We start from the raw sequence: 12,332 nt of genomic DNA on the forward strand, positions 1-12,332 counted from the left end.
TGTTTATTTGTTCATTTATTGTTTTATTCATCTTATGCATTCAAAGCCATCATATTAAAACTCTTGATTTATAGCACTATACTTAAAGTTAATTTGCACATATATACTCATTATTTCCTTCTTTCCTCTCATCACAATATTCTCTACCCATCCTAGGGACTCTATCTCCTGCCTCCTTCTTCTATACCTCACATATAGATTCTTCCTTTTACTATACATCTTTAAATATACTTGTCAGTTTTCTCCTCTTCAGAATTTAAATAGACTCTAATCTCTCTTATCCTAAAATAATATCCTTCCATTCTAAGATATACTACAACATGGATAGATATTGAGGATGCTATGCGAACTGAAATAAACCAATCACAAAAAGATAAATACTGAATGATTTCACTTTTATGAGGTATCCAGAGTCAAATTCAGAGAGATAGAAAGTAAAGTGGTGGTTGCCAGGTTTTGGGGAGAGAGGGAAAAGGGGAGTTGTTGTTTAATGGGTACAGAGTGTCAGTTTTGCAAGATGAAAAGTTCTGGAGATTAGCTGCACAAAAATGTCAATGTTTAACTTAATACTACTGAATTATATACTTAAAAATGGTTAAGATGGTAAAGTTTGTTGTGTTATTTCACCACAATTAAAAATGATCCTTTCTTCATTTCACTTGCCCCCTCACCTACCACTCTACCTCTCTATTCTTCTTTTCAAACTTTTCCAAAGAGGTGATCATATCCCCTATTTCATTTCAACTCTTAATTTCTTTATTCAATACATTTCAGTCCAGCTTCTGCTCCATCACACAACCAGCCCTGCTCTGACCATATTTATATTGACCAAGATTTATATTGCTAAATCTACTGAATACCTATTAGTCTTTATTTTATTTGATCTCTCAGCAGCATTTGATGCTATTGACCTCTTTGAAACTCTTTTTACATTGAATTCTGAAACTTCATATTTTCCAGTGCATTTTGAGTCCTCCTAGACACTGTATATGGCTTAAATGCTGCTCTTCTAAGTTTTTTCCAAAGTCTCTATGCTTCTCACCTTACATAATGTCTCTGAGCTTATCTACACCCAGTGGCTTCAATTATAAACTATATAATTCTAAAATCTTTATCTCTAAATCAATATATCCAGTTGCTGATTAGACAACACCACTTACAAGTCCTACAAAACTTCAGACTCAGTGTGCCTAAAACTTCCTCATCATCCTCTCCCCAAACCTTCAATGTTCCCTCCTGGGAGTGGTGTTGTCTTGTATCCTGTACTTCAGGCAACAAATAACTTTTGAAAATCTACCAACCTAGGAAAAATACCCTTCAGCAAAGAGCCACAAAGTTTTTTCTATATGGAAACCATATGGCAGATTCATAGTAGATGCTCCAGCAATGTCTATCTGATGTTTTACAGCCTTTTCAACTTGAAAAAGTTATTTATCCTTTCTGAATTTCACTTTTTTTCAACTGTAAAATGAGAAAAATTACCCCACAGGTTGTAAAGATTAAGTAATGCACATAAGGCTTAATACAGAACATGACACAGAGTAAACACTTAACAAATGTTACCTTTTTAAAAAGTCACCCTATTACTTAGCAGTCACCTTAGCTATGCCTTTCTCAGGTGCAGTAGCCTACAGCGGCCCTTGTCACAATCCCATATTTTGCAAATCAGGATTAATTTACCTTTATTAGCAAAGAATTCTAAAGGATTGAATGTAGTACTGTACCTGTGAACCAGGGCTAGTGGGGAGTCAGTGCACACACGACCATGTTGAAACACGTGTATACTGCCAGTTTCTATTTTGATTGGTCAGTGCCCAGCTAGCTCTGCTCTGATTGGCTGATTGCCTCTATACTGGCTGGTAAATACTTTGAATATCATCTCTGGTATTAGCAAAGACTTTTCAACCATTTTGATGAAAATACTAATTTTCTCTTCTTCTTGCTCTCCTACTAGTATGTTTATACTGCACTTACCTTACAGTGTATTAATTTGCTGTTGGTGTTTCTGTCTTCCTCTGACTTTGAAATTCATAGAGGCAAAGTCTATACATTATATATTTTTGTGTACCCTGTCCTAATCCAAATCCTGTCATACATAGTTATCATTTAATAAGTTCTTGTTGAATAAAGCGTAAGAGAAATAACATTCAAATCTCTTTTGTAAAATTTAAATATGTTTAATTAATTTCTTGTTTTAATTTAGGGGAAATAACCTTCTTTTAAGCAAATGGCCTGATTGTTCCTTAATATTGATGTTTTGATGAATTATGCCTATTTTTGTCTTTTAAATTTTTTAATGTATTTAGATTATTGCTGTTGATAGTATTTTGAATCCATAACCATGAGGTTCAGTTTCTCCCCCAGTATTTCATTATGTCTAAAAATTGAGTATTTCTTACAGGCCTTAGTGTTGCCACCCTGGGCACTGCAGTATTGATACGAGTTTTGACTACATTTCTGATGGTGTGTTTTGCTGGTTTTAACATAAAGGAAAAGATATTTATTTCTTTTGCATGGCTTCCGAAGGCCACAGTCCAGGTAATGATGGATAGATGGCTTAGCATTTTAACTTCTATTTCTATATGATACCTTGAAATTTTGCAAAGAGGACTTATTCAAATTTGGTGAAAGTAAGTAATTGAAATTTGATTTATGAAAAGAGTTTATACTAATCTACTCTTTAAAAGTTTTATTTTTGGGAAATTGACTCCTTAAACAGGGCAGCTCATTTAAATTTATTCAGGTCATCGATACAACAATAATTCCAATAAATCCCTATACTACTAGAAAGCAGAAGTAACAGCAGGAAAGAGTTTGAATTTTCATCAGTCAGAGCTCTCTAAATCCCCAGAGAGATATTTGTTAATTCTTTTCATTTCAATATCTTCTAAGAAGAGCGTGAAACAGAAATTGAATGGTCCATTTTAGAATTTAGAAATACTTCAATGCCAATATGATTGATGACCAGTTATGCTTGACCACAATCTTTATATATAAAGTAGAAAGATTTGTTGACAAACAACTCAGAAAATACTGATTTCCTAGATTATTAGTTGATATTAAAACTTTGAAACTATTGTAGCTGAACCTCCTGTCAAATGTCTTAATTGCATGACCTAAAATTTGTGCACTCTAATGAACAAGGTACTAACAGGTGCTTGAATTTATTGACCACGAACTTGGTAGAATGCCTATAATTGCTAATTAAATTAGAACTGTGCTAATTAAATTAGAATTGCAACATTATGATTGCAAATGTAATATATTCCTGATTGTATTATCTATTTTCCAGACTAACTATAGCAAGTGAGATTTAACTGTTCCATCCCTGATTATTTTGAAATTATTTAAGTATGCAAATTATTATTTCATGAAATGAAAATTAAATGTTCTTAATTTAGGAAGCTTTGGGGTGTATACGCTAGATTTTGTGTAGCTGTGAGCTTGGGCATTATTCCAGAGAAGTTTTTTTTTCCCATTAGACTTTCAAAGCTGCCCCAGACATAATAGCTAAGAATACTATGAGTTTAATATAACACAAGAAGTGAAATCATTTCTCCCTCACAGTGTCTTCAGCTTCCATACTACTTCTGGTAACTTTAGTAGGTAAATATCAGAATAATCACTCTAGTAGCTTTGATATGAAAGATTTGTTTCTAAACTTTCCTACTATTAAAGCAAATTTTTAAATAAGGAAAAATTATCTAGGAAATGTTGAATAATGTATGTTCTGTGAAGCAAGCATTGTATTGAATTTTTTTCTCCTTTTGCCACTGCACAAGAAACAAGACTTCTTGTATATTTTTTCTATATTAGTTGTTTTTCAAAGTTTTTCGTTCATAGAATACTATAAGTAATATATTTTAAATCACAACTCAGCATATATACAAACCCCAAAACATACATACACATACAAAGAAACACACAACAGAGAACTGAAAAAAAATACATACGGTTGACCCCTGAACAACACAGGGCTTAAGGAACACCAACCCCTATCCAATCAAAAATCCACGTATAACTTTTGACTACCCCAAAATTCAGTTGTCCCTCCATATCCATGGGGAATTAGTGCCATAACCCCCTTTGGATACCAAAATCTGAGGATGTTCAAGTCCCTTATCTAAAATGACGTAGAGTAGTGCCTCCAGTCGCCCTCTGCATCCATGGATTCCCAACTGGAAAACACTGTTTTAAATCTATGGTTAGTTGAACCCACAGATGCAAAACCTGGAGACAGGGAAGACCCACTGTATATTTATTGGAAAAAAACCCATGTGTAAGTGGACCCGCACAGTTCAAACTGGTGTTGTTCAAGGGTCAACTATACATCATAATGTGTGCATTTCTTACCAAGAATTCATGAAATGTTGAGTTAGTTAAAGTACCAGATAACCTGCAGTAACAAAGAAGCCTCAATACAGGAACTAAATGAGATAGGTTTTTATTTATTTTTTTTATATCTCACCAGCAGTCCTGCTTGGGCATTCCAGGGCTGGCAGGGTGACCACTATCCTTAGCATGTGCCTTCCACCCATGAGTCCAACTTTCACCATTTCTCATCCAGTGGAAAGTGGGGAAAGAATAAGGTACAAGTGTCCATTTGTTTTCAGGGAACAACCTACCAGTAGCATTTAACACTTCACTCACTTCTCAGTGGTCAGAACTTAGATATGTAGCTTTTTCTTGTTACAAAGAAGGCTGAAAAAAAAAAAAGTTCCTATTTGGACAGAAATGTGCCAGCTAAAACTCAGTTCTATTATAGAGGGGGAAAGGAACTTTCAGATTTTGTGGACAATTAGCAGTCTCTGCCATTGTGTCTCCTGCACCCTGATACTTTCTGCTTCACTGCTCTAGAGGCTAACATTATTGTGTTCTGTGGAATAAGGGGAATGATTAATATATTATTTTCCCATGTGCACTAATATTGCATTTTGATTCTAAAAGAAAACGAGAATTTTTATAAGACTTCCCAGTAGATAAACTTTAAATGAAATGTTTCACCAACTCCTGAGGCAAAGAGTTAACCAAATACCTAATAATATTAACTTCAAGTTTTGAAGGTGCCTACCACTTTTCAAGTTTCATGTTTAACAATTAGTTTAGACTTTACAGCAATACACATTCTTATGTTTTTTCATTTAAAACTTCACCATCTTCCAGTATCACTGCATTTTTTCATCTTGTTCTTTCTTAATTCCAAACCCCTAAAGATAAAAGAATAAAATGACCAGCATCTTTCATCTTGGCTCAGGAGAAACTTAGTACATAGAATCACATTATAGTTAATTAATATCATGAATCTGTGTTTGCCTTGTGTTTTGAAATACATTTGCCTGATATTTTGTAACCTTACCTTATGCAAATTCATGGGTACATATGAATAATCATTCTTTCCCCATGCAAGGGCAGGGGGAGTTTAAAATAATCAAAACCAACTTCAGTAAACTTTGAAAGCAGACTAATAGAACTTTCTTAGTTGAGCAAAAGAACCAGCAATTCGTTTTTGCAAATGATAAAATAATTCACCTTTTTTCTATGTGCTTGTCTTATCTTCCCAACTGTACCTTTAAACTTTTATAGGCTGCAATAGGATCCGTGGCTTTGGACACAGCAATATCACATGGCGATAAACAGTTAGAAGAATATGGAATGGATGTGTTGACGGTAGCATTTTTGGCCATCCTCATCACAGCCCCAATTGGAAGTCTGCTGATTGGTTTGCTGGGCCCCAAGCTTCTCCAGAAAGCTGAACCTCAAAATATAGATGAAGAAGCTCAAGGAGAGACTTCCATACGACTTTAGAGGTGAAAAGAGAGAATGCTGATTATAATGATTAGAAAGCTGTTACCAGAAGCTGCTTTTATCAAGGTGGATGTTGAAATATGTACTGTTTAAGCTTAAAATGAAATAGAACCCAAAATATAGCTATTCCTTCCAACAGCATTTTTAGCCATTACCCTTTTCCTGTAGGTGGTAATGTCCAACCTGATCTACCTTCTTGTTTTCTACAAATACCCCTTCATCATATATCTTAATTTGTATAGGGACATATACACTTTAATGTACTATCACAATTTAAAATTAACATGCTAAAGACCAACTTCAGAATCCTGTTCTGCTAGCAACAGCTTGCTCTGAATTACTGTCTCATGGTCATGATTCGTGACCACCTAGCCTTTCATGCCTTGAGTTTGTTTTGGCTCCTCTTTTCTTTTTTGTTTTTAAAAACCATAATGCAACCCCTCATCAGTGTCTACACTCACTTTGTGTGCTAATCTGCCTCTTCTCCATTTCTGCCCCCCTTATTGTAACTAATTGATCCCCCCAAAATGTTAAAGTTCACAAAGTGTCTTTGTTGGTTCTCCCTCTTGTGCATATCTAGATGACAAAAGACCGTGTCCCGTGTCCTCGTTTCAGAGGCCCATCTGAGCTTGCCTCCGCCTAATGAGTGCCCTGTCTAGCCCTTTCTTATTTGTTTCTTGTGACCCACAGCTTTAGGCTCTCCCTGTTCTCAAGGTGAGAGAAGCAAAATCTCAAATCTTTGTCAGCCTCATGAATATCACATTAATTAGGGTAAGGTAAGGTCCTATAATAAACAAAAAATACAGCACTTAAAAGAAAATAGCAATTTATTTCCCTCTCATGAAACTGGCCGACTGGTTGATGCCGACAGGGCTACTCTGCTCAGGAGGTAACTCAGAGGCCCATGTCTTTTTGTCTGGAGGCTCTGCCATGCCCTAGTTTAGGACACGGGTTAAAGATAGATCTCTCCCATGTCTCGTTTCGAGCTCTCAGGAAGAAGGAAGGAAGAAAGTCCAAGGCAAGCATTTTATTTTTTATTTTTGCTGAGCCATCCTGCCACCTGTTGGCAGCTCAGCAGCAGCTCAGCTCGGGCGCAGCGCCACTGGCCCATGTGGGAATTGAACCGGTGGCCCTGGTGCTCAGAGCTCGTACTCCCAAGCTAACTCCTAACCAACTGAGCCACTGGGCCAGCCCTAAGCATTTTATTTTAAAAGACATGATGTGAAAGTGGACACATATCTCCCTTACAGTCTGTTGGTGATGACCACACCAACTGCGAGGAGGCTGAGAAGCACATTCCTAGGGGAAAGGAAAGATCAGGTTTGGGAGCCAGAGGTACTGTTATGTTGGGAGTTACCATCACTTAGTAGCATATTCTTGTATTTTAACAAGGGTTTTCCAAAGATAGTACCTTTAACCAAAAGAGGACCTTCCATGGCAGGAACTTCAGACATTGTGACATGCCAGCAGAGAAGATACTAGAAGAAAGACTTTTTCCCACTGCTTCAACAGATTCTCTCTGCTTTTGTGTATCACCCATACGTTCCTCTTTACTCTAGGTCGACTCCTGCCTAGTTGCTAGAATAATCATGTTCAAATACAGTTTCCAGCTTTTGTCACGTTGTTTGCATACCCGAATCATTTATTACTTGTTATATCCCCTCTAAACTCTTTAACCTAGGATTCAAAGCTCTATCTAATCTTGAAGTAGATATCAAATATGTATTAAATGAATGGATTATGAATATTTTAATCCACCAAACTGATCTGCATGAAGACTGTCCACTCCTCTCTTTTCATTAGACTGTCATTTCATCCCCTTCTACCAGGACTTTCACCTCTATTCAAAACAAGATTAATTTTTCTTTTTTTTGTTTTGTTCATTTATTTTGTTCTTTAGATTCCACATATAAGTAAGATCACATGATATTTGGCTTTCTCTGTCTGACTCATTTCACGTAACATAATACCCTCTAGGCCCATCCATGTTGTTGCAAATGGTAAGATTTCATTTTTTTATAGCCAAGTAATATTCCATTGTATATATGTACCACCACTTCTTTATCCAATTATCTATTGATGGGCACTTAGGTTGCTTCCATACCTTGCTATTGTAAATAATGATGCAATGAACATAGGGGTGCATATATTGTTTCAAATTAATGTTTTGGATTTCTTTGGATAAATACCCAGGAGTGGAATTGCTGGTCAAAAGGTAGTTCTATTTCAAATTTTTTTAGGAATCTCCAGAACGTTTTTAATAGTGGTTGCACCAATCTACAATCCCACCAACAGTGCATAAGGGTTCCCTTTTCTCCACATTCTTGCCAACACTTATTTGTTAAGTTATTGATGATGGGCAGTCTGACAGGTGTGAGGTTGTGTCTCACTGTGGTTTTCATTTGCATTTCCCTGATGATTAGTGACATTGAGCATATTTTCATATGTCTATTGGCCACCTATATGTCCTCTTTGGAGAAACGTTTATTTGGGTCCTCTGCCTATTTGTTAATTGGGGTTTTTTGTTTTTGTTTTTGTTATACCATAGACAGTTTAATATATACCACATTTTATGTTACAGTGACACCATTTGATCATTTTTTTAGTGAACTCTCAATTGTTAAGGATGCCAAAGCAGTAGCTCAGAGGTTGTAACACAGGCCAGTGCTTACTTAGCATGTTCAGCATAAAAACTGTCAACACAGCTGATGTTACAGTGACTACTGAGACTTTGGCGTGGTGTTGTTATTTCTCCAATCCTGGGTGTTTTCACCGATGAAATGTGAATCTGGATTTTGTTTTTTCTTAAAACAACAACAAAAAACAAAGTTTTTAGGTCATTAAATGTGAATTCAATTAGAACACATTGCATTTTAATAGCATGCTTATTTACTTATTAAATATTGATGTAAATAGCATTTTTAAAAAGATTTTTATTTAAAAATATAGCTAACATACATTATTTCAGTTTCAGGTGTACACCACAGTTGTTCAACATTTATATACTTGTATCATATTATCATATTCAAACTGCTTAAACGAAGTGCAAACTCTTGAAGGGAGTCAGATGAAAGAAAGACATTACAAATGAGGAGAACCAGTGCAAATATTGTTATGCTTGATGTTGTCCCAGAGGGCACTTAAACTATCCTCATTTTTAAAAATTCTTTTTTCGGGCCGGCTGAGTGGCACATTGGTTAGGAGTTGGCTTGGGACGCCAGCTCTGAGCAGCAGGGCCTGGGTTCGGATCCCACATGAGGGCCAGTGACACTGTGCCCTCTGCAGCTAAGATGGTGAACAACAGCTCGACCTAGAGCTGGACTGCCGTGAGTCGCAGGCAACATTGCAGTGGGGCTGGCCGGCAGCGGGAGTGAGCTTTCGTGAGCTGCCGTGAGCCGCCGTGAGTGGCCATCCAATGGCTGGCGAGTGACTGCCTCACCCAGGAAAAGCGCAATGATAACACCAACATGGGCCAGTGAAGCGACGTCCTCCACAACTAGACTGAAGAACAAAAGGACAGCAACTTGTCCGTTCCCCTTCCCTGATTCCCAAACGCTATTCCCCTCCCCAATTCCACAATAAAATCTTAAAAATAAGTAAATAAATTAATAAAATAAAATAAAATTCTTTTTTTCATTTTGCTGTTCTGATTGCATGTTTTCTGCTACCTTGTCTTCCAAATCATTGATTTGATCCTCTGCTTCATCTAGTCTGTGAACCTAGAACAGCTGCTATCAGTACCGGGTCTGGGGTAGTTCCGTAAAAAGCCAGGATACCTGAGGCCTGCTGCCACCTGCTGACTCCCATAAGGTTCAGCTGCAGATAAAGCCTTGTGAAGTACAGAGATGGGTGAGGCAGGGTCTCAGTGAGCGGAGTGGAAGAGCAGAGCTCACCAGACCAATCAGATTCAGATTTGGCTGTAAGCTAGGGGTGGGTTCAACGCAGGAAAGATGGCGCCTACCTGCTGGCTTCTGTGGGAGGAGGACCCCACACAGAAAATAGCCACTCTCTTTCAACCTTTGCCCAAAGCCACACACCTCAGTCTGCTCCCTGTATGGACACCTCCAATGTCCCCCGAATCACCATCCCTCCACTTATACCCAGGGTAAGTGCCTGTGATCTAGTGGGTCTGTGTGCGGTCCCTTTCACAGGTAATCTGGGTCTCCCGCAGTCTTCCATCCCAGCTCGATGGACCAGCTGATCAGAATCCCTACTGTTTTTCACAGCCAGGTGTTGTGGGAGCTCCTCTTCTTGGCACCAATACCCCGGGCTGGGGAGCCTGGAGTGAAAATGGAGTCCCTCGCTCCTCTGGAAGGAACCTCTGTAGCTAAACTATCTCTCCCAATTTTCATCTGCCACATGGAGGTTTGGGGCTGGCCTGTTTCTCATCTCTGCCCCTCCGACCAGTCTTGATGTGGCTTCTTATTTATATTCTTAGCTATAAAACTTTTCAGCCAGACTTCAGATGGTTCTCCGGGCTGATTGTTCTATAATTTAGTTGTAATTTTGATGTGTTCATGGGATGAGGCAAGCATAGCATTTATCTACTCTGCCACCTTGGATCGCTCTAGCTTAATTGTTCTTAAGCTAACATAATATGAAGCCATAACAGGCTACATTTATATAGCTGCCTGACTCTGATTATTCTCTGATACTGTATTCCCTTGGTGTGCATGATCTCAATTTGGACTGGATTAATTTATGCCAAATTTCAAACGGACGTTTGAAAGGAACTTCATTGGTTAGGTACACCTTGGTGCTAGCACCTTAAACTTAATGCTCATCTAGTTTTCTACTTTTAAAGGCTCTGAAGCTAGATTCATTCAACAAATATTCACTGAAAGCCTTTGTTGGTCCAGGCACATCATCAAGACCAATATTTCTGTCCGTAGGAATCTGACAGTCTGATAGAGGAGATAGACAAATAATGACTGCAAAACAGTATACTCATAAGAGCTATTATGCAGGAAGTATAGGGGTGCTGGGGAGCTCATAGCAGGAGCCCTAACCAGTCCTGAGCATGATTCAGTTTAGGCACAGAGAAAGTAGAGTCTTAGTGAGGACGTGGGGGATGATTAGGACATAGACAGCAAAAGGCATGTGGGGTGGGAGGATGTTGCAGTTCATGCTGGTTCCCATGTTCAACAGTAGTTTTTCTCCAAGTAAAAGGCTTTGAATATTTATCATATACAAAAATACAGTTAGGGGCCGGCCGAGTGGCACATTGGTTAAGAAATGGCTTGGTACCCCAGAGGGCCCCGGTTCGGATCCCACATATGAGGGCCAGTGACACTGCACTCTGCAGCTAAGATGGTGAATGGCAGCTGGATCTGGGGATGGGCTGCCATGGATCGCCGGCGACAGCGTAGGCTGCAGTCCCCTGCTGCAGTGGGCTGCCATAAGCTACCATGTGTAGCTGGCAGCCAGCATGAGTGGCCAGCAGCCACCGTGAGCAGCCGTCCAGAGGCCGGCGACTGATCTGCCTCACCAGGGAAGAGCGCAATGATGGTGCCAGCTTAGGCCAGTGAAGCAACATCCTCCACAACTAGACTGAAGAACAAAACAACAGCAACTTGTCTGTTCCCCTCCCCCAATTCCCCAATAGAATCTTTAAAAAAAAAATAGTTAGTATAAATAAATAAGAATGTTGTTATATATATTCAAAGCCCCGAAGGAGAATTAGAAATGGAAATTCACAGAGTTCAGAAATAATTGAAGAGCCTATTAAGCCACTGCCAATTGTCCGTTCCATTTTACAGAGCATGCAACAAGTTCTTTCCTACCCCTCCTCGGTGGACAGCCACCATCTAAATCTCTATGATTCTCTGTCCAGTATTGAGCTCTGCAGGGCTCACCATGTGAAGTCTCAGGTTTGTTACCCTCTTGTAAGTGACAGCCTTTGGCTTGGTTGGTGATCTCCAAGTTAACTAGATAAAGAATATTAACTTCGGCCAACCACACTTACCCTATCCCAACCACAGATAGAAACTATTACTCTTACCTTTGAGTCCCTGAAAGATGGGTGTATGCATCCTATATGTACTTCTGTCAAAGCACGCATAACCCTTTTTTTTCAGTTTCTTTACATGTTTGTCTCCTATTAAATCAGCTAATTAGGGGTGGGAGCTTTATCTTGGTCATCTTTGAATCCTTAGCCTTTGCACCGGGCACGGAACACGGTAGGCATTTCATCAATGTTTATTGACTGAATCAGTGAGGGGCATCTCTTCCAGTGTAGAAAACTACCTGCCACATAACAGTTCAGGCCTTAGTCTGCTATAACAAAATACCATAGACTGAGTGACTTAAACAACAGACGTGTATTTTCTCACAGTTCTGGAAGCTGCAAGTCCAACATGAGGGCTCTTCTCCTTCTCTCTGTGTTCTCACATCGGGGGGAAGAGACAGGGATGGGGAAGAGCATGCTGGCTCTCTGGTGTCTCTTCTTATAAGGGTACTAATCCCTTCATGATGGCTCCATCCTTATGACTTCATCTAAACCTAATCACCTCCCAAAGGCCCATCTC

At 38.8% G+C, this 12,332-nt stretch overlaps 1 protein-coding gene across 1 annotated transcript in view; it reads left to right on the top strand.

Moving 5' to 3' along the window:
- SLC9B2 (solute carrier family 9 member B2) overlaps positions 1-6,846 on the top strand; it is a 42,863-nt gene extending 36,017 nt beyond the window's left edge. The window contains exons 10-11 of the mRNA XM_019625875.1: positions 2,402-2,538; positions 5,584-6,846. Of these exons, the coding sequence (XP_019481420.1) occupies positions 2,402-2,538; positions 5,584-5,805 (359 nt within the window). The 3' untranslated portion in view covers positions 5,806-6,846. The remainder of the gene's footprint in view (positions 1-2,401; positions 2,539-5,583) is intronic.
- The last annotated feature ends 5,486 nt before the right edge of the window (positions 6,847-12,332 follow it).

The sequence above is a fragment of the Hipposideros armiger genome, unplaced genomic scaffold, assembly GCF_001890085.2.
Source record: "Hipposideros armiger isolate ML-2016 unplaced genomic scaffold, ASM189008v1 scaffold_641, whole genome shotgun sequence".
NCBI classification, from domain to species: domain Eukaryota; kingdom Metazoa; phylum Chordata; class Mammalia; order Chiroptera; family Hipposideridae; genus Hipposideros; species Hipposideros armiger.